Raw genomic sequence first — 22,763 nt, 5'->3', positions numbered from 1 at the left:
GGTTAATTATGTTGTGCATGCAGCTTTGCTTGATTTAACCCCATTGGCTTTGAATACCTTTCAACTTCCTAATGCTTTCACAGTGTCGTGTGTTGGGTCTTTTGTTAAGCTAAAGTGCTAAAGTGATGGTATTTTGAAAGCAGCTTTTGTAGAAAAAAAAGTAGAATATAAATATTTAATAAACAAGTACTGTTTTCCAGTGTTCATTCTATATGAAAAACATCAGTCACATTTTTAAATTGAATCTCCCATGCTCCCTTTCTGTAGCTTCTTCTAAAAACAGCTGGTTTTGGTCTGAATGCTCCTTTATTTTTGTACCGCAGCGTCCCATCATATTTCAAGTATCATGTCAGCACTGTGGTATTGCATGTGTGTGTGTGAGAGTACCATCATATGACATGTTGTAAGCAATATGGTTTCTTCTTGAAAGTGTGATGTTATATGCTGATGCATTGCATAGTTACATCACTGATATGAGTTGAAGAAAGTCACATGGGCCAAGATAAATCAGGGAACACACATGCACCACTATTATGTGATCACACAGCTGAAACCTGATGCCATATCATCTTACCACTGGCTCCCAAATAACAACCTGAAAACATTTGAAGGGGGGAAAAAGCTGCAAATGCAGTTTGAACATTGGCAAAAGTTAATCCAAACAACAGGCAAGTTGCTTTGGCTGCGGGATAGTACAGGTGTGAGGGAAAGTGTGAATGTGTGTGCACTTAGAATCATAGAGCTGGAAGGGACCTCCAGGGTCATCTAGTGCAGGGGTAGGGAACGTTGGCTCTCCAGATGTTTTTTGCCTACAACTCCCATCAGCCCCAGCCATTGGCCATGCTGACTGGGGCTGATGGAAGTTGTAGGCAAAAAAACATCTGGAGCGTCAACGTTCCCTACCCCTGATCTAGTGTAACCCACTTATACAAACACATTTGAGCACTGGAGATTAAACCAGCACACTCTGGTCTCATCAGTGTGGGTGCTGAAAAAGGCATGATAGAATCCATATAATATAACCAGGGCTCATTTTGTAGCAGGAGCTCCTTTGCATATTAGGCCACACACCCCTGGTATAGCCAATCCTCCAAGAGCTTACAGGGCTCTTAGTACAGGGCCTACTGTAAGCTCTTGCAGGATTGGCTACATCAGGGGTGCGTGGCCTAATATGCAAAGGAGCTTCTGCTACAAAGTGAGCCCTGAATATAACTAAGCTAACTCACTGAATGGATTCACAAAGCTATGTATTTAGTAATGTCGCAGAATCAGGGCTGGATTGAGCCATGGTCTCCTGCTAAACCTATTACTTTAATATCTATAGTAAAATTAGCTTCTATAGTTATTTGGTTTTGTTTCCCAGGAGGCTGCAGAACTCCGTGGCCTTCTGGTACCAGTGATCCTGCGCTTGATTTTTGTCTTAGCGGATGTTTATACATTCCAGGAGTTTAGTGTTTAATTAGAGTATCAGAAACTAGCTTCCTCGACTCTCTGAATTGCCCTATCTTTCCTTGACTTTCTTTGGCCCTCCTGACTCCAGAGATAGAAAAAGTTGAGCTTTGTCATGTACCTCAGGTAGACGTCAGATGTAAAGCAACAGACTTTACTGACAGTTCTGTTAGCTCCTGTAGATAGAAAAGGGTACTTAATGGCTGAATTTAGCCTTGTCCGGCCCCCTGTGTTATGGGTGTTGGCAGGCAACCAGGATATATCATTTAGAGACTTACAATGTGTTCTGAATCAGAAATTTGATTAATTTTGTATGCCGCATTCCAGATTCTTATATGTTTTAAAGGGTTTTACATTTGGGTTTGAAGTTAAATAAGAGGTGTTTTGAAGCAACTGTGTCTCTCTCTTCCCCCCCCCCCCCTAATGCAATTGGGAAGCCAATTTCTCTCCCTCCCCAATGAACACAGTGGGGATAGGAGTCCATGAAAAGGTTCCCGGACTCCTACGGTGCGTTCACACTACACTAAATAATGCATTTTACGTTCGGATTATATTCCAACCTGCACTATGAGCCCGCCCGCCTTTGTTATAAAGTACTGTGTTGTGTTGTTTTGTTTTTAATTGCATTTTATTGGTTGTATTGTATTTGACCGGTTTTACTTGGATGTGATGTGCCCTGAGCCCGTTTGGGAAAGGGCGGAATATAAATTTACCAAAATAAATAAATAAAATAATTTTTTTGCTATTCTTACGCAGTAAAAATCCAGACGTAAAACACATTTTTCTTTAATGTAGTGTGAATGCACTGCTAGTTTCCCCAACAGGTAATAGTTGCAAAATGGAACAAAACATTCCATGAGCAGTTTTTAAAACAATTATATTTATGCTGGGGGTTTTTAACCAATTTCGATTTGGTAGCAAAATAAAACAGGAGCCCAGGTAGGGTTGTTACCCTCCAGGTGGGGCCTGGGGATCTCCTAGAAGCACAACTGATCTTCAGACTATAGTAGTAAGCTCCCAGAATTACAGCTTTTGCCCAGACGACAGATGTCGGTTCCTCTGGAGAAGATGGCTGCTTTGGAGGGTGAACTCTAGGACACTGCACCCCAAGGAGGTCCTACCCTTCTCCAGACTACCCCCAAATCTCCAGGCCTTTTTTACCCCAGAGCTGGCAATGCTGTCTAGAACCCTAAATCTGGTGGTGCTTTGAAGACTAACAAAACTTCCTTCAAAATGACTCCAGAATAGGTTTCGGTGAGTCAGAGCTTGGTCCATCAGATAAGGGCTGCTAATCCCAGCTGGCACCTGGAGATTTCCTGGAATTACAACCGATATCCAAATCGCAGAGATGTTTCCCCTGCAGGAAATGGTACCTTTGGAGGGTGAAGTCCCTGACATCCCTCTCCTCCTCAAACCCTACCTTCTACAGGTCCATCTCCAAATCTCCAGAGATCTCCTGATTCAAGAACATTACATCCCATGCATAAAGTATTCATCCATGAGACGGATGCATTTATCCTCAAACTGTAGACAACTGGAAAGGGTAGGGCGGGGGTTAGGGTTGCCAGGTCTGTGTTGGAAAGTACCTGGAGACTTTGGGGGTGGAGCTGGGAGAGGGCGGGGTTTGGGGAGGGGCCTCAGCATGGTCCAGTGCCATAGAGTCCACCCTTCCAAGCTGCCATTTTCTCCAGGGGAGCTGATCTCTGCCAGCTGGAGATCAACTGTAAAAGCGGGAGATCTCCAGGCCCCGCCTGGAGTCTGGCAACCCTAGTGGGGGTTGATGATGTCACAAACGTAGGCAAGTTAAAAAAATCATATCCGGTTGAAAAACCATATTTATTTAAAACATTGCAGTGCCCCTGTTCCACCTGCTAGCTGGTGCCTAATGGAGTTGCGATCAAGCAGTCTTAGATGATGTCAAAAGGAAAAGTATAGCAGATTGGCTCTATGAGGAAGCATTCTCATGCGAAACATGATCCAAAAGTCGATGGGCATGTAAAGGACAATTCCCCTTGGAGCCTGGATTTTCAAGGAATTTGGATTCCACAGAGAATTGAACAAGAGGAGTGAAGGACTAAGCAGTTTCTGGACATTTGGTTTTTTGAGCCTTGTGTTTCCTCCTTCTTAGTGATATTTTTGTATACTGTGTTTTTCGGTATCATTTCAAACAAAGAGAGACTTTATATGATTTATATCTTTTATTGTGTGGTTTGTTCACAGTTGCTAGGTGATTTTCTGCCAGTTGGAGATCAGTTGTAAAAGCGGGAGATCTCCAGGCCCCACCTGGAGGCTGGCAACCCTAGTGGGGGTTGATAATGTTACAAACATCAGCAAGTTAAAAATCATATCTGGTTGAAAAACCATATTTTATTTATTTAAAACATTGCAGTGCTCCTGTTCCACCCGCTTACGTTCCGGGTCTCCCAAGGACTTCCCACCTAGGAGTGTAGGGTTTGCAAAATGTCATGGAAATAATCAAGTCAAGGCTGTGTTTGTGCATTGTGTGTCAAGTTCCCATCATGCAGAGAGAGAGAGAGAGTTTATCTCTGTGAGCTCTTGTAACTGCCGGTGATACTGTGGGGGATTAAAAGATTGGGTCGCATGTGACGCGTAGGAAGATTTAGTGCCGAAGCAAAACAGTGGGTTTTCTTTCTTACCTCAGCACTGCCACTGGTGTCTATACGGGCCTGCAACCGCTTCCGCTAACACCGTTTTTCTCAGATCCCTTTCCAGGCAAAGTTACAAGAAGGAAAAGCTCTCTGGCTGACTGCCATCTCGCCACCTCAACGAGGCCTCAGTGTTCTTTTCTCTGACATAACGAAGTAGGATTTGTACAACTGGCACCAAAGAATGAGGCTCTCTTTTTTTGGTCCTGTTGTTGCCTATGGTTAAGAATGTTTGCATGGCCTTTTGTCAGCACAATACATCACCCTTGGAGAGGGAAACAAGGCACGGCGGCAGCACCCAGCAACTGCCACAGCTTACGTACTCAAATTTAGTTTCCAGAAGGAGAGCTCTTTCGTTCTGCCTGCTGTCTTGAGGGAGCCAGGAGTTGGTCTCAAAATATGTTCTGCCCTTCCTCTGATCTTGATGACTTTGCATTACTAGGATTGCTTGCTAATACCAGACAGCCATCATCTTGAAAGCACACGATCAAAGGTTGGCATGGGGCTGTTATATTTTCGCTCTATAGAACTTTAGAGGATTATAACCCGCCTTGAATTATATATATATAAAACCATGTAATAGAGGGAAGAGGAAAGAATTCCAGTGGACTTAATGTGAATTACAACAGATTTATCTATTTTCACACACCTACTTCTTGGGTATTTTCCAGTTCTTTGGGTCATCACCGTAAAGGAACGTTGTTTTGTATAATGTTTTAATGGCATATTGTCCCGTCTTTTTCCTTCCCCCTTCAGGTTAGCAGAAGACATGTTTATAACTGTGCTTCATGGAGGTATGTGGTCTTCTTCTCGCTCGGGTCTTCTATAGTCTTTGTCTGCAATATAATATGATGCAGTCTTTTGAGCCAGTTTGGTGTGGTGGTTAAGTGCACACAGGGCTCTCTTTTTCTAGCAGGAGCTCCTCTGCATATTAGGCCATGCCCACCTGATGTAGCCAATCCTCCTGGAGCTTACAGTAGGCCCTGTACTAAGAGCCCTCTAAGCTCTTGGAGGATTGGCTACATCAGGGGTGTGTGGCCTAATATGCAGAGGAGCTCCTGCTAGAAAAAGAGCCCTGTTAATAGCACAGACTCTTATCCGGGAGAACTGGGTTTGATTCCGCACTCCTCCACTTACGGCTGCTGGAATGGCCTTTGGTCAGCCATAGCTCTGGCAGAGCTGTCCTTGAAGCAGCAGCTGCTGTAAGAGCTCTCTCAGCCCAACCTACCTCACAGGGTGTCTGTTGTGGTGGGAGGGGAGGTAAAGGAGATTGTGACCACTCTGAGACCACTCAGAGTATAGGGTGGGATATAAATCCAATAACTTCTTCTTCTTTGACCCCACTACATGGCTGGCTCTCCAGGTAGGGGTTGTGGACTCGGGTGGTTGGTTTTGGGATGTAGCAGATTCCACCACTGCCTTTCCTATTCAGGGCCAGATTAACAATTAGGCCAAGTAGGCACTGGCCTATGGTCCCCTATGCCTTTAGGGACCCCGGGCCGGCTTTTCTCCCCTGGTTTCCCCCCTGCTTGCAACCCTTCCAGCCTGCATACCCAGACCGCAAGTGAGCTGCTCTTTGCCTGACTTGCCTGGTGTGGCTGCTGCTGGCTTCGTCACCTCTCTCTGCCTCTCCTCCACACCTTTGTCAAAGGGGCTTGAGAAAGTACTTGCAGGCTACAGCAGGGAGCCATGAGCAGCACGGTGGGTGTTCAGACTCTGAGACAATTTGCAAGGGGACCCCCCATGATTTCAACTGCCTAGGGCAGGGGTGGCCAACGGTAGCTCTCTGGATGTTTTTTGCCTACAACTCCCATCAGCCCCAGCCATTCGCTCCTTCCTCATTTAAACACAGGTTGTGTCTGCCAGTCGCACTTTCTGAACTCTTAACTGGGAACAAGAGAGAAAAGAGCATTCTCTTTGGCAGCCCCTCGGCCAGTGTGGGGAGTCATGGCAACAAAGGGAAGAGGCCAGAGTGGGAGCTTCAGGCTACATTCCTTGTAGATCTATCACTACTCCGCTAAATAAGATACAAGAACGTGGTCATTATGTAGAGAGCAAATCAGTGTTGTGCAGGCATTTTTTGAGCAGGAATGCAGTTCCAGCTGGCGTGGTGTCAGGGGTGTGTGTGGCCTAATATGCAAATGAGTTCCCGCTAGGCTTTCTCTACACAAAAAGCCCTGTGTGCAACTATGGTGAAATCAAGGGGGGGTGGCCTAATATGCAAATAAGTCCCTGCTAAGCTTTCTCTGAACAAAAAGCCCTGTGTGAAACTCTGGTGAAATCAGGGGGTGTGGCCCAATATGCAAATGAGTTCCTGCTGGGCTTTTTCTACCAAAAAAGCCCTTGTTAAGTGAGCAGCTCATGCCTACTGGGCCTACTTTGGGGTAGCAAAATCAAGAAACAGAGGGCCATGCCAAAGCATTGCTTAACGCACACTTGCTTGGACAGTTTTCTAGTGGTCCGCTTCCAATTTCCATCCATGTAATGGACAGTAATGCTTGGTGAAAGACGCTTGGCGAAAGTCATTCATACAGTGAAGGGGAAAAGTATTTTTATTAAAGTATATACGTATCCGTGACCTCCTCCTCATGAACACCTACACTCGTGGCAAGGCAAACCAGCTGACTTCAGTGGTGAAATATGGATATCACTGAAGATGGCAGGATAGAAGACAGAGAGAAGTGGCCACACCTGGGGCCCAACACATCAGGTTGTTCTCTTGCCACTGCAATGAACAGGTTGCACAAGAGAGAGCCACTGTACCCTTCCCACAGGTTTCATACATCACGCAGGAGAACTCTTTTATAGACTGTGCCATGTGTTGGGTTAATTGGGCACATTTCAGTTGGATTCGCCTCCTCAGGCATGCGAATGTCTTTAGCCGGCTACACCGTCAAAATGTGGCAGCAAAATATGCTGAGACCACAAGCTAGTTCTGTTTGGCACATTTAGGTGCACGTGAACAGACTGCACATGTTATATGTGTTTTAGCCAGGCAGTCACATGCAAATGACACATAACTGAATGTCCTTTCGTCCAGCCCACTCTAGAAGACACCTTTTAGGATTGCCAGCTCCCGGTTGGGAAATAACCTGCAGAGGGTGAGATTTGGGGAGAGGCGGGAACTCAGTAGGGTACAATGCCATTGATTCCACCCTCCAAAGCAGCCATTTTCTCCAGAAGAACTGATCTTGGTCATCAGGAAACCAACTGTAATAGTGAGAGATATCCTGGTGGCACCTGGAGATTGGCGAGCCTATGCCCCATGAAGGAGAGTACATGTCTGACTTTTTCTGAAGTGTTTGGTTTCACGCACAACATCCTGCTAGTTCATAGATCCCAGTAGGCAGCCGGGTTGGTCTGAAGCAATAGAACAAAGCAGTAGACAAGTGCACCTTTAAGACCAACTAAGTTTTATTCAGAATGTAAGCTTTCGTATGCTCTTAAGCAGACTTCATCAGACAAAATGGGAATGGCAAGCAGCAATACTTAATATAAGTGGGCAGTGTGGAATCATGAGAATGTTTTTAGCAGATTAAAAGAATCACAGGCAGGGATCTGTGTTTGTTAGTGCAGGGCAAAACAGGGTTGAAAAAACATTGGAGAGTGAGAAATAGCAGACTGCTGTCATAGGTGCGGGTGCCAAAAATCTAGGTAACATTCTGGCTTTGTTAGTTTAAATAGAGGACATGGTTTCTCAAGAGATTATAACATCCATATAGTTTGCCATAAGATGGGCTGGTATATGCAATAAGACAAACAGCCAATATCCCCCATTTGAGTATGCCTATACAAAAAGACAAAAAACCCAAATATTCTGATACAATGTTCTAAAAGAGAAATAATATGTTAGCCCTTAGAAAAACAGGGTGCATTAAAGTATAGTGGGAGGTGGTTTAGTATATGTAATGAGACAAACAGCCCACATCCCTCATTTGAGCATATCAACACACACACAAAAAAATTATTCTGATACACTGTTCTAAAAGAGAAAAAGAATGGAACACTGTGGATCCACAGCTATACTCGGTGAGAGTTGGTTTAGCATATGTAATGAGATAAAAAACCAATATCCCTGTTCAGTCCTGGGGAGGTGTTTGTCCCAAGTTTCATGATAATTTGTAATTCAGCAGTTTCTCTCTCCATTCTGTTCTTGAAGTTCCTTTGCAGTAAAACAGCTACTTTGAGGTCACCCATTGAATGCTCAGGAAGGTTTCTTAGTTCTGTAATTCCTGATGTCAGATTTGTGTCAATTTATCCTTTGGCGTAGGGTTTGTCCTGTTTGCCCTGTGTAGAGAACTGAGGGGCATTGTTGGCATTTAATGGCATTTATAATGTTGGAAGATGAACAAGTGAATGAGCCTGAGATGGTATAGTTAATGCTGTTAGGCCCAGTGACTGTGTTGTCTGGGTATATGTGGCAGCAAAGTTGGCACTTGGGTTTATTGCAAGCTCTGGTCCCGATGTTCCTGCTCAGATGCGATGTTGTATTGTTGTGGGTGAGGAGTTGTTTGAGATTGAGGTTGTTTGAGATCGTCTGTGTGCAAGGAAAGGTCTACCCCCCAGTACTTTTGAAAGAGAGCTGTCACTGTTCAATAGAGTTGTAAGTTGTTGATGATACGTTGAACTGTTTTCAGTTGAGAGTTGCGTGTGACCATTAGTGGTGTTTTGTTATTATTTCTTCGGGGTTTGTCTTGTAACAGGTTTTCTCTTTGTTATGTCTTGAAACGTAAGCTAATGTACCGCATGCGATCGCTACAGAGGAGACCAGGGGAAACCCACAGGTCCCCAGATGTAGCTCGCTAGATGCCCCGCCCATCAAGATCTGTGGCGGGAAGTTTAAGTGGCCAGGATTGGACTGGTCAGACTGGGGGGCAGTTTCAGGAAATGCATATAAGCGGGACCCGGCCCGCGTGTCCTCCCTCTTGTAACGTACCACCGAATAAAGCATGTTGCCTCAACCTGACTCATCACTCAGTACATTACAGTGGTGATGAGGATGGGATTCTAGCCAGGTAACTCCCGAAGAGGGCCTTCGCGAAGCTGGCCGGAGATGAAGAAGGCACACCATCTAGGGAGACGGAAGCACCCACCGCCGCAGCCACCATGGCTAACCAGGGTGGAACGACCGGTCGTCTCGAAGAGTTCAACTCCGCTAAACCGGAGAGGTGGGAGACCTACAAGGAGCGGGTCAATTGCTACCTTTGAGCAAACATGATAACGGACGACAGCCGTAAGAGAGACGTGCTCCTGAGCGTCTGCGGAGAGGCCACATTCGAGATCGCCAAGGGTCTCTCAGCCCCCACAAGGATCATGGAGAAGACGTATGAGGAGATAGTCCAACTCCTTATTGGGCACTTCTTGCCCCAGCCCTCAATCATCGCCCGCCAATTCCTCTTCCACAAGAGGGACCAAGAGGCGGGAGAGACGGCAGCCAAATACCTGGCCGCCCTCCGCCAAATTGCGGGAAACTGTAGCTTCGAAAAGCTAGAGGAGGCCCTGAGGGACCATTTCGCCTGGGGCCTGAGGGACAAAAGACTACAGCAGAAGCTCTTCGCAAAGGAAGAGCTCACCCTCCAGGGCGCCTTCAATGAGGCAACCGCGTTCGAGAGAGCCACTAAAGCTTTCCACAACCCGCAGGCAGAAGCCGTCCACCAGGAAGAGATGGCACAGAGCCACCCAGAGGAGGAGGAGACACACCAGCTACGCCGCCCACCAGGGATGGGACCGAGAGCGACCCAGCGGCCGCGAGCAACCGAGAAACCAGCTACCACCAAGTGCGCCAGCTGCGGGGACCCACACAAGCGTCGGGACTGCCCCTATCGCAATGTGGACTGCAGGAACTGCGAGAAAATGGGCCACATCACGTGGGCTTACCAGGCTAAGGCCACCCGCAGATGCCAGTCCACCAACCAAGACTCGACGGAGGACTACTTGACCACCTCAACTAGCCTGCAGGTAATGAACTTGCCCAGCAATACCCCCGGACAAGGTCAAAGTATCGATCAGGATCGAGGGCAGCCCCTGCCTGATGGAATTGGACTCGGGCTCCTCCATCTCCATAATTTCGGAGGAGTCCCTAAGAAAACTGTGCCCACGTGGCCGGCCCAGGCTGCGACCGGCCGGTTTTATACTACGGGACTTCCAAAAGAAGCCTGTACAGATTCTGGGATGGGCCACGGTGAGGGTGGAGTTTAAGAGCTTTAGGGGAAAACTTGATATACTTGTGGTCAAACGCCAACTCACCACACTGCTGGGCCTGGCCTGGTTCCGACCGCTGGGAATTCAGATCGTGGGGATGCAGCAGCTGGGGACGCAGGGGTTCGAGCACGTGTGCCGGGAATTCCCAGAGGTGTTTGATGGGGCCCTAGGGTGCTACAAGGGCCCTCCCATATCCTTACCCCTTGACCCCCCACGTGCGACCGATACGGCTGAAGGCCAGGCGGGTTCCATTCGCTCTTTAGCCCAAAATCAAAGCAGAGCTGGACCAACTCACAGCCCAGGGAGTGTTGGAACCGGTTTCATACGCCGCATGGGAAACCCCAATAGTTACCCCGGTGAAGCCAAATGGGGACGTGCGCATATGCGCCGATTACAAGTGCACCATAAACAAGGCACTACAAGACAACCCATACCCTGTTCCAGTAGTCAGCCATGTTTTGGTAGCGCTAGCGGGGTCAAAAATTTTTGGGAAGCTGGACTTGGCCCAGGTGTATCAGCAGCTCCCAGTGGATGCCGAGACGGCGGAAGCCCAAACCATAGTGACCCACAGGGGAGCTTTTAGGGTGCGGCGGTTGCAATTTGGGGTGAGTGTGGCTCTGGGGGCTTTTCAGAGCCTGATGGATTCTCTCCTCAAAGGGATCCCCAGGGTGCAACCGTTTTTTCGACGACGTTCTGATCGCCGCACCAGATGCAGAGGAGTTCAGCAACCATCTGCGAGAGGTACTCCACAGATTCCAGGCAGCCGGACTGAAAGTGAAGTGGGAAAAGAGTTCCCTCAGGGTGCCGATGGTGGAGTTGTTGGGGTTTGCGGTGGACGCTGCAGGGATCCACCCGATGGCCGACAAGACCAAGGCCATAGTGGATGCCCCGGCCCCCACGTAGCAAGGCGGAGCTACAAAGTTTCTTGGGGTTATTAAGTTTTTATCATTCATTCTATGAGCCCCAAAAGAAGGTGCCCCTATCCTTCATTATTTCCTACGGAAGGAAGGAATTGAAAAGGTGTGCCGTCCCTTTAAATTTGATGGCCAGAACTCCCTTTGGAGTTCAATTGTGCTTGTCACAGCCTTGATCTTGGCTCCACCCCTAATGTCTCCTGGCTCCACCCCCAAAGTCCCCAGATATTTCTTGAATTGGACTTGGCAACCCTAACATGTAACCAAAGAAAGGGGCAAACAGCCCCACCCCAGTGCCATTTCTGGTGCAGAAATGCCATGGGAGGGATGCTTAGATACTCTCCCACCCCCATACTCCATTTACAGCCAAACAGAGAATCTTGAGACCTTTTAAGCAATGAGTCCCTTGCTTGAAGGAAGAACTGGGAATGAAGTTGAGAATCCATGCCCTGACACATAGATTGTTTCTTTTGGCCCTCCTTGGCACAGGTGATTGCCTAGGATGCCAGTCTTCTGGGGGTGCCAAATTGGGTAGCCCCCCATGTGACCAGTGATGTTATCAGTGCAGGGGCACCAGAAGTTAGCCTTGCCTGGTGTTATGTACTGAGATGGCAACATTGACTGCACTGAATTTACTGTTATGCAGTGGTTTCGTGGGCATCCAAGGAACCGTGGGTCTGTCTGAGGATTTGGATGATTTGAACTCTGTACAGCAACCGAAGAGCGGTCCTGGCACGAAGCTTGACCGCCGTGATTTAGTATGAACTGGGGCGTGTGCGTGTGTTATTGGGAATGTATATAAGCAGGGCCTTGGCCCCACCACGTTGTCTTCGTAGTGTGTAGTCACCAATAAAGCAGTTCTGTGTGAACTACAAATGCATTGAACCCAGTATATTACACGTAGGGTGCCAGACAGTCTATGGCTGGCCCTGTCACTGGGTCTTTAAAAAGCCATAAGCAGCATTTTGGACCAGGGTTTCTAGGGGGAGGGACGGTGGCTCAGTGGTAGAGCAGCTGCTTGGTAGGCAGAAGGTCCCAGGTTCAATCCCTGGCATCTCCAAAAAAGGGTCCAGGCAAATAGGTGTGAAAAACCTCAGCTTGAGACCCTGGAGAGCCGCTGCCAGTCTGAGAAGACAATACTGACTTTGATCGACCAAGGGTCTGATTCAGTAGAAGGCAGCTTCATATGTTCATATATGTTCATATGTTCAAATAGGCAGTCGGACAAGAGAAGGTAGCCACAGCTGCGATATGCTCCTCAACAATAAAGCTATATGACCTGCTCTATATTTTTCCTTCGTAGAAAACAAGGCAGACATTTTTAACATTCACTGTAAAGTCCGGCTTCTCTTGGATGGCATCAAGAGCCGCTGTGGCTGTGAGGAGAAAGGTATGGTGATGGAGAAAAAAAGACTCTTTTGCAGTGATCTAGGCCCCTTATATTATTTGAAGCACACGAAGCCTGAAGGTAACATTGGCCTGGAACAGGGAGTGGGATGAAAGTGGAGAGTTCTCAGGGAACACACAAAAGGAAGTTGTGTTTCTTGTGAAATAGATGCTCGGCCTTAGAGGGTTTAACTGCCAAGCCCTGTATCATTCTAATAATGCCTCCAGTTAACGAAAGGTGACTCATATGCGTTGCCAGGTTGGTCCATCCACGAGAGATAATCAGAGCCTTATTACAGTTGCACAGGGAAGGAGGCCAAACTGTGGCTGGGCTTGCCGTTCCCCTAGCATTGCCTGATTGGAATCAGAGAGAAACAGTGTGGTGAAGCGGTTAGAGAGCCAGACTGGAATCGGGGAGACCTGTATTTAAGACCTTGCTCGGCCATGAAACTCACTGGGTGACCTTAGGCCAGTCACATGCTGTCCACCTACCTTGCCTTTCAGGGCTGCTGTTAGGATAAATGCCACCCTGTGTTCCTTAAAGGGACCGTGAAAAAAAAATACTTGATAGATGGAGCCTAGAGCTTCTAGACCAGAGAAATATCGATTTAGTGATACCAACAGATTTAGCAATATAGAAAGCGCCTTTTGGAAATCTAAATAAGACTCTTTTCACTTGTTGAAGGGGAGGGGCTGAGCACGTAATCAGCTTCCCTTGTGGCCCCTTCGTGATCATCGCTGATGCTGTTGAGTTCCTGCATTGTGTGTTTCAGGGGAAGTAGAGTTAGCGGACGAGACCGGCCAGATAAAGAATTTGCTCCTGAATCAGCATCGTTGCGCAGCTGAGCTCCTGAGCGAACGAGAGACCTACGTGCTCCTTAGCGTAGCAAGTAGGTTCTGGACCAGGGGGCCCTAACCTTTCTGAGCCTGGGTGTTCCTCTGGTATTTTCAGAGGGCCTGATGAGCAACACCTAAAAATGGCTGAAACAGAAGGCAGAGCCAGACACTTTGCTATCTATCTATCTATCTATCTATCTATCTATCTATCTATCTATCTATCTATCTATCTATCTATCTATCTATCATCTGTCTGTCTGTCTGTCTGTCTAACCAGTTTGATGTAGTGGTTAAGTGAATGGGCTCTTATCTGGGAGAACCGGGTTTGATTCCCCACTCCTCCACTTGCAGCTGCTGGAATGGCCTTGGGTCAGTCATAGCTCTGGCAGAGTTGTCCTTGAAAGGGCAGCTGCTGTAAGAGCTCTCTCAGCCCCACCTACGTCACAGGGTGCCTGTTGTGAGGGAAGAAGATAAAGGAGATTGTGAGCTACTCTGAGATTCAAGGTGGAGGGCAGAATATAAATCCAATGTCTTCTATCTATCTATCATCTATCTATCTATCATGGATGCTCCCTAGTCTTCTTGATCCTCTGGGGGATGCTGCTGCTATTGCATCTATTTTTTTTAAAAAAAGCCCTCTTTCATTGGACAGAGGGCAACCAATAATAAACACTGTCTTACACTACTCACTTTGTGAAGATCTAGGAGGGCACCACGGAAATTACTGGTGGTCACCATGGGTGCTCCATTGGGGAATTCTCCCCTAGATCACTACAAAGAATAGGTTTGCATGTTAAGCCATAAACATGTTGTTTGAAGGAACAGTAATGAAGTTAACAAAATGCTGACACCAGGAAGCCCAGATTCACCAATCAGAATAATTTATGCAAATCAGTTTCAGTTAATGGACAGTACTATAGGGGATTTACTGGCAGTCAACAAATGCCCAGGCCTTTGTCATCGGCAACACAGCAGTGTCACTTTTGGCATGCACCAGAAGTGATGTCATCATGTCACTGGCAACTTAGGGACGCTTTGGTACTTGAGCAAAAACTCTATGATAAAAAGGACTTCTGCCACAGAGGTCTGACCCGGTACCATTGTGTCACCATCAGTGTGATGATGTCACATCCAGTGTACCCTGAAAGTAATGGGATCATAGAATCAGAGCTGGAAGGGGCCATACAGGCCATCTAGTCTAGCCCCCTGCTCAATGCAGGACCAGCCTGTGTTTGTCCAGCCGCTGCTTCAAGACAGCCAGTGAGGGGGAGCTCACCACCTCCCTCGGAAGCTGCTTTCACTGTTGAACAACTCTTACAGTAAGAAAGCTTTTCCTGATATTCAGTCAGTACTTCTTAGTTCTCACCCTTAATTTAAATCCATTCTTGTGAGTCCTATCCTCTGCTGCTAACAGGAACAGCTTCCTACCCTCATCTGAGCAACAACCCTTGGAATACTTAAAAAGAGCAATCATGTCCCCTCTTCTACATATGTTCTCCCACTGAGCTACAGTCCTTCCCCTTGGTGTATCATGAATATGGAAACACAGAGCACGAATTCAGAGACTCAGTTCTGCTTACATTTCCACCCCAGGATCCGCAGCTAAATCACATACTTCACGAGAATATGAGTTATGATCTGTAGCTTACCACCCTTTTCCTCTGGAACAAGATGTGACAGTAGATTAGATGAACTATTTGTCTGATCCAACCGGGTGGTTCCAAATGAGATATAGCCTCAGAGGTTCTTTTCGCTTCAGCTACCATCTTTGAGGATGTGAGATACCCAATGTTTGGAATATATATCTGGAAACTGAGATTTCATTTCAACAGCTGAAAAGCCACCATGAAAAAATAACATCTAGTTAAATAGCAGAGGGGCCCACAGTGAGCAGAAACACAGCGGAACACAGTTCCAGCTGGGTTGGCATCAGAGGGTGTGGCCTAATATGCAAATGAGTCCCTGCTGGGCCTTTTCTATTAGAAAAGCCCTGTGTGAAACAATGGTGACATCAGGGGGTGTGTCCAAATATGTAAATGAGTTCCTGCTTGTAAGGATAACGCCATAGCAAGCTCAAGAGAGAGCCAGTTTGGTGTAGTGGTTAAGTGTGCGGACTCTTTTCTGGGAGAACCGGGTTTGATTCCCCACTCCTCCACTTACACCTGCTAGCACGGCCTTGGGTCAGCCATAGCTCTGGCAGAGGTTGTCCTTGAAAGGGCAGCTGCTGTGAGAGCCCTCTCCAGCCCCACCCACCTCACAGGGTGTCTGTTGTGGGGGAGGAAGGTAAAGGAGATTGTGAGCCACTGACTCTTCAGAGTGGAGGACGGGAAATAAATCCAATATCTTCTTCTTTAACTCTCTCACTTTATGCTGGCCAATAGGCAAGCCTAACACCTAATTATTTCTCTCCTTTCCCTTTACAGGGGGTGAAACCTCTTCAGGGGTAGAATTTACTCCTTTGTTGCAAGATGACAGTGTTGTTAACCATAAATTCCTAGGTGAGTAAAGACATTTATTGATGCATAGATTGATTAAGTACAGGATAAACTTGGAAATGAGATCATCAGCTGCAGCTAATCTGCCCATATCACGTAACAAGTACGTTGTTAGAAATTGCTACCATCTTTCAAAGTACCTCTGTCTCCAAAAGGAAGGAGATCAAGAGGGCATACAGCTAGACGACTGTTTCATTTTGCACACACACACACACCCCCACCAACAACAACCAACCAACAAATCTGGAATGAGCCTCAGGGTCATGCAATGATGTGAAATTCTGATTTGCAAGGCAAGCAGAAACCATAGTTGGACACAAACACACACACAAAAAGCTGCCTTATACAGAGTCTATTAAGGTCTATTAGGGTTGCCAAGTCCAACTCAAGAAATAGCTAGGGATTTGTGGGGTGGAGCCAGGAGACCTTGGAGGTAGAGCCAGGAGACTTTGAGGGTGGAGCCAGGAGACTTCAGAAATGGAGCCAAGAGCAAGGGTGTGAAAAGCACAACTGAACTCCAAAGGGAATTCTGGCCATCACGTTTAAAGGGACCACACACCTTTTAAATGCCTTCCCTTCATTTGGAATAATGAAGGATAGGAGCACTTTGTTTGGGGACTCATAGAATTGGACCCTCTGATCCAATATTTTTGAAACTTGGAAGGGGGTTTGAGGAGAGGCACTGGATGCTATGCTGAAAATTTGCTTTGAGCACACTGGGAACTGAACTAGATAGTGGTTTGTTTGTTTGTTTGACTTATATTCCGCCCTTTCCCATAATGAGTTCAGGGCAGATGATAACATGAACTGAACAACAATTAAAAAAACCTATCATCTAAACTTAGAAACAATACAATTAAATTAGCAAATCAAACAATGAAACAAAAAAGGTGCATCGTCAGGCGGAAAGGGCACATTTTACAAGCTACAGCAGATGGTCTGCGCGGTCCCTTTCAGCTCTATGATTCTGTGATCGCTGGCTCACAAAAGATGAATGCCGCTTTGCAGAGTCGATTGACTTTTTCTTCTTTCTGAAGCTAAACTGGGGAGCTGGCAAGACCCAAAGGCCCCCTCGCCCAAAGTGAAATCCAGAAAGACCCATCATAAGAAATCAGCCTTGGATGTTCCAGCGGTGGACGGTAAGCTCAGAATTATGAAAGAAAATGGCCCAATGCAAAGTTCATTTTGTGAGATTTCACATGGGTAGGTTGCTATTCCAATGGTGCAATAAAACATTTTATATATTTTCTTCTTGTTGCTGCTGAGCCAAATGACATCATGCATCTTGAGATGAGGTCTTATATCCCAAAAAACCATCCTAGGGTTGCCAGCCTCCAGGTCGCCTGGAGACCTTAAAAACATAAGAACATAAGAGAAGCCATGTCAGATCAGGCCAGTGGCCCATCCAGTCCAACACTCTGTGTCACATAAGAACATAAGAGAAGCCATGTTAGATCAGGCCAGTGGCCCCTCCAGTCCAACATTCTGTGTTACATAAGAACATAAGAGAAGCCCTGTTGGATCAGGCCAATGGCCCCTCCAGTCCAACATTCTGTGTCACATAAGAACATAAGAGAAGCCATGTTTGATCAGGCCAGTGGCCCATCCAGTCCAACATTCTGTGTCACATAAGAACATAAGAGAAGCCCTATTGGATCAGGCCAGTGGCTTATCCAGTCCAACACTCTGTGTCACACAGTGGCCAAAAAAAAATTATTTTTTTGTCACACAGGGTGTGAAAAGCACAACTGAACTCCAAAGGGAATTCTGACCGTCACACAGTGGCCGCCACCACCTCCTGTGGCAGTGAATTCCACATGTTAATCACCCTTTGGGTGAAAGGTAACCTTCCAGAGTTATAAGTGATCTCCACACTACGAAGATCAATTCCCCTGGAGGAAATGGTAGCTTTGGAAGGGCGACTCTATGGTATACCATGGAATCAAGGCAGGACTGGATTAACCATTAGGCAAAGTAGGCACTGGCCTATGGGCCTCCATGCCTTTAGGAGCCCCGGGCCGGCTCTCCCTCCGCCCCCCATTTTCCCCTACTGGCAGCCCTTCCAGCCTGCACACACAGCCAGCAACTGAGCTGTTCTTTGCCTGACTTGCCTGGTGTGGCTGCTGGTGTCCTCTCCAAGTTTGCCTCTCTCTGCTTCTCCACCACAACTTTGTTAAAGGGGCTTTTGAGGAGGTGCCTGCAGGCTGCAGCAGGGGCCACAGGCAGTGGGGTGGGCACTCATAAGAACATAAGAGAAGCCATGTTGGATCAGGCCAGTGGCCCATCCAGTCCAACACTCTGTGTCACATAAGAACATAAGAGAAGCCCTGTTGGATCAGGCCAATGGCCCATCCAGTCCAACACTCTGTGTCACATAAGAACATAAGAGAAGCCATGTTGGATCAGGCCAATGGCCCATCCAGTCCAACACTCTGTGTCACATAAGAACATAAGAGAAGACCTGTTGGATCAGGCCAATGGCCCATCCAGTCCAACACTCTGTGTCACATAAGAACATAAGAGAAGCCATGTTGGATCAGGCCAATGGCCCATCCAGTCCAACACTCTGTGTCACATAAGAACATAAGAGAAGCCATGTTGGATCAGGCCAATGGCCCATCCAGTCCAACACTCTGTATCATGCAATGGCCAAAAAATTTATATATATATATATATATATATATAGACACACACACACACACACACACACACACACTGTGGCTAATAGCCACTGATGGACCTCTGCTCCATATTTTTATCTAACCCCCTCTTGAAGCTGGCTATGCTTGTAGCCACCACCACCTCCTGTGGCAATTATCTCCAACTCTGAGATAATTTGTGAGGGAGCCCCCAAGATGTTGATGGTCTAGGGGCCTGCCCAGGGTTTCATCCGGCACTGAGTCGAGGAGAAAAGGAAATCTTAGAATTATATCGCATCTCTACTTTGCGCTGTTCCCTCCCCAAATTCCACTTTCCCTGTCTCATCCCCTTCCAAATCTTCAAGAATTTCCCATTCCAACCCACAATGGGCAATGCTAAGATTCCAAATTCAGCTTTGTGTATTTCTGAATTTAAGCCTATGTTTCAAGGACACCTGTTTTTATATCTCACAGATGCTTGTAGGCACATTAATATAACAAACATATTCAATGGCAAATAATCATCACCGACAAGTTAACGATTGTATTTTGGATCAAATTGGGCCGCCTTGTGAGTCTGCCTGTAGCAGCAGAAAAGAGCAAGAGTCCTGTAGCACCCTAAAGACTAACCTCTTTTTTTTTTTACAGCATAGGAGCTTTTGTGAGTCACTGCTCACTTCTTCAGCTGTGAAATGACGCTCTGAAGAAGCGAGCAAGGCTCTCCGAAGAAGTGAACAGCGCAGGGCCGTAGCCAGGATTTTAAAAGTCGGGGGGCTATTTTAAAAGTCAGGGGGCACCCTTTCCCATCCACTGCTGGGCTTGCCGCTTCTCAGAAGCTTTCTGAGGTAGGGACAAAAGCTGGAGGCTCTGAAAGTGGCCAAGTCAAGGCAGCCAACCCTAAAACTTTGGCGTCAAGAAGGGACTGCACCATGCGTGCTAGCAGGGGGTGGGGAGATTCCTTCCAACTCCCTCTCCCCTACCATAGCACTTTGCAGCCAGCAGCTCTATCTATCCCCCCCCTCCCCGGCCCATTCCACGCGGCTTCCTCTGCCTCCCTCTCCTCCACCTCCCTCCTCTTTGCCTGCAGTTTTTGCTGCTGCAGTGCATTGTACTCTGTTTAGCTGCCCTGGCTTCAGCGGCTGCTGATGACGCTTCGCCAGCTCAGGCATGGCAAAAAAGAAAAAAGCAGGTTGCACCCCAGTGGGCCTCCTGGTAGTCTACAGGCTACAGGCCTGGAGCAGCGGCTCACCCAAAAGCTCACACCCTGCCATAGAATCATAGAGTTGGAAGGGACCTCTAGGTTCATCTAGTCCAACCCCCTGCACAATGCAGGAAACTCACAAACACCTCTCCCTAAATTCACAGGATCTTCATTGCTGTCAGATGGCCATCTAGCCTCTGTTTAGAAACCTCCAAGGAAGGAGAGCCCACCACCTCCCGAGGAAGCATGTTCCACTGAGGAATCGCTCTAACGGTCAGGAAGTTCTTCCTAATGTTGAGCCGGAAACTCTTCTGATTTAATTTCAGCTCGATGGTTCTGGTCCTACCTTCCGGGGCCACAGAAAACAATTCCATGCCATCCTCTATAGGACAGCCCTTCAAGTACTTGAAGATGGTGATCATATCACCTCTCAGCCACCTCCTCTCCAGGCTAAACATCCCCAGCTCCTTCAACCTTTCCTCATAGGACTTGGTCTCCAGACCCCTCACCATCTTCGTCACCCTCCTCTGGACCTGTTCCAGCTTGTCTATATCCATCTTAAAATGTGGTGCCCGAAACTGAACACAATACTCCAGGTGAGGTCTTACCAGAGCAGAGTGAAGTGATAGCATCACATCACATGATCTGGACACTATACTTCTGTTGATACAGCCCAAAATTGCATTTGCCTTTTTAGCCACCGCATCACACTGTTGACTCATGTTCAGCGTATGATCCACTAAGACGCCTAGATCCTTTTCGCACATACTACTGCTAAGACAAGTCTCCCCCATCCTATAACCATGCATTGGATTTTTCCTACCTAAATGCAGAACTTTACATTTATCCCTGCTAAAATTCATTTTATTGATTTTAACCCAGTTTTCCAGCCTGTCAAGGTCATCCTGTATCCTGTTTCTGTCTTCTTCTGTGTTTGCAACCCCTCCCAATTTAGTATCATCTGCAAATTTAATAAGCATTCCCTCTATTCCTTCATCCAAATCATTGATAAAGATGTTGAACAAAACAAGTCCCAGGACAGATCCTTGAGGCACTCCACTTGTCACTCCTCTCCAAGAGGATGAGGAACCATTCACAAGCACACTTTGGGTGCGATCTGTCAACCAGTTACAGATCCACCTAACGGTAACAGGATCCAAACCACATTTTACCAACTTGTCAACAAGGATAGTATGTGGTTAGTCTTTAGGGGGCTACTGGACTCTTGCTCTTCTCTAATATCTAGTTGTATTTTAGCTTTGATCTTAGGGATATGTTTCTGTTTGGATTTAATAGTTTTAAAGACACGTTTTTAAAATCTGTTCGCTGCCTTGGTGACTCCGATGAGGGCAGAAGAGTGAGCTATACAGTTTGTAAATAAATAAACCCAGGCCTTTCTTTGGAGCAGGTGCTCCTTTGCATATTAGGCCACACACCCCTGATGTAGCCAATCTTCCTGAAGCTTACAATAGGCCCTGTACTAAAAGCCCTGTAAGCTCTTGGAGGATTGGCTACATCAGGGGTGTGTGACCTAATACGCAAGGGAGTTCCTGCTACAGAGAAAGCCCCGAATAAATCCATAATTACATCATCTTGGAAGCAAGTGCTTCCGAGTCCGCTGCCGTGTTGTTGCTGTTGCCAGATGTACCGTGTCTTACGTGTGGAAGGCAAACCGATCAAAACCAACCTTACAAACTGAACTTCCAAAATGTCTGAACAAAGCAGGAGTCAAGTTGTACCTTTAAGACCAACCAAGTTTTATTTACAACGTAAGCTTTCGTGTGCTCTCTAAGCACACTTCATCAGACGAGGGGATCAGGTATTGTGGCTGGAATACTGCATGTATGCCAACCACAATACCTGATCCCCTCGTCGGATGAAGTGTGCTTAAAGAGCACACAAAAGCTTACGTTCTAGATAAGACTTGGTTAATCTTAAAGGTGCAACTTGACTCCTGCTTTGTTCAACTGCTTCAGACCAACACGGCTGCCCACCTGGATCTTCCAAAACGTCTGTAGTTCCATGCAAGGAACCCACCAGGCTCATTTCCCACCTAAGTACACCCAAAGTTTGCTTAATTATTATATCTTTTTGCTGCAGGCTTACGGAATCATTCGCCCCACGGCGGCAGGACTAGGACGCCCATTTCCTCCCCCAGACAAAGCCGGAAATTCTAATGACTGCTGGATCCCGAGATATAACCAGAGTGAAAGCCCTGGGAAACATCTTTTGGGCTACTTTGCAGAAATGTTGCTTAGCTCGTCGACTCTCAAGAGAAGAATTTATCCTGCAGCCTTCCTTTCTTTTTGTATCTTTTTTTGGAAACCTTTCAATCTCTCATTTCCCCACAAAACGTTTTTAAAAGAACCAAAAATTTATGCTTCTTGGTGTGAAAAGTGAAACAGTCCCTTGATTCTCCTTATGGAACCAACATTGAAGACGCCATATTCAGCACGAAAAATCAGCTCTTGTGAGTCTCTTCCCTTGCATGAGACTATCATGGCGATTTTTTTTTTTAGCAGGAACACACAGGAACACTGTTCCAGCTGGCCTGACATCAGGGGGTGTGGCCTAATATGCAAATGAGTTCCTGCTGAGCTTTATCTTTAAAAGGCCCTGTGTGAAACCATGGTGATGTCAGTGTGTGTGGCCTAATATGCAAATGAGTCCCTGCTGAGCTTTTTCTACAAAGAAGCCCTGTGTGAAACAATAGCGATGTCAGTGGGTGTGGTTTAATATGTAAATGACACCCTCCTGTGTGAAACAATGGTGATGTCAGTGGGTGTGGCCTAATATGTAAATCTCTTCTGGGCTTTCTCTACAAAAAAAGCCCTAGCAGCAGTTGTATCTTCCAAAGCTCAATTTGCACCAAGGCTTACCAAGACGTATTCCTGGGGACTTATGTTCAGTGTTACTCATTAGCCCAAGAATAAAAATGAAAACGGCCTGTGTATCTGTGTATATGTTGCAATTGG

The 22,763-nt window shown here is 46.8% G+C and overlaps 1 protein-coding gene across 1 annotated transcript; it reads left to right on the top strand.

Annotated features, from left to right (window-relative positions):
• Positions 1–4,874: 4,874 nt before the first annotated feature.
• On the top strand, positions 4,875–22,025 carry LOC132580492 (uncharacterized protein CXorf65 homolog). The gene is made up of 6 exons (XM_060251332.1): positions 4,875–4,909; positions 12,534–12,620; positions 13,390–13,506; positions 15,877–15,951; positions 16,986–17,087; positions 21,889–22,025. Exons 1-6 carry the CDS (start codon positions 4,885–4,887, stop codon positions 21,963–21,965), a joined length of 483 nt encoding a protein of 160 aa, XP_060107315.1. The 5' UTR covers positions 4,875–4,884; the 3' UTR covers positions 21,966–22,025.
• The last annotated feature ends 738 nt before the right edge of the window (positions 22,026–22,763 follow it).

The sequence above is a fragment of the Heteronotia binoei genome, chromosome 12, assembly GCF_032191835.1.
Source record: "Heteronotia binoei isolate CCM8104 ecotype False Entrance Well chromosome 12, APGP_CSIRO_Hbin_v1, whole genome shotgun sequence".
Taxonomy (NCBI): domain Eukaryota; kingdom Metazoa; phylum Chordata; class Lepidosauria; order Squamata; family Gekkonidae; genus Heteronotia; species Heteronotia binoei.
Note: the sequence above shows the minus strand (reverse complement) of the source record. Positions and strands in the feature narration are given on the sequence as shown.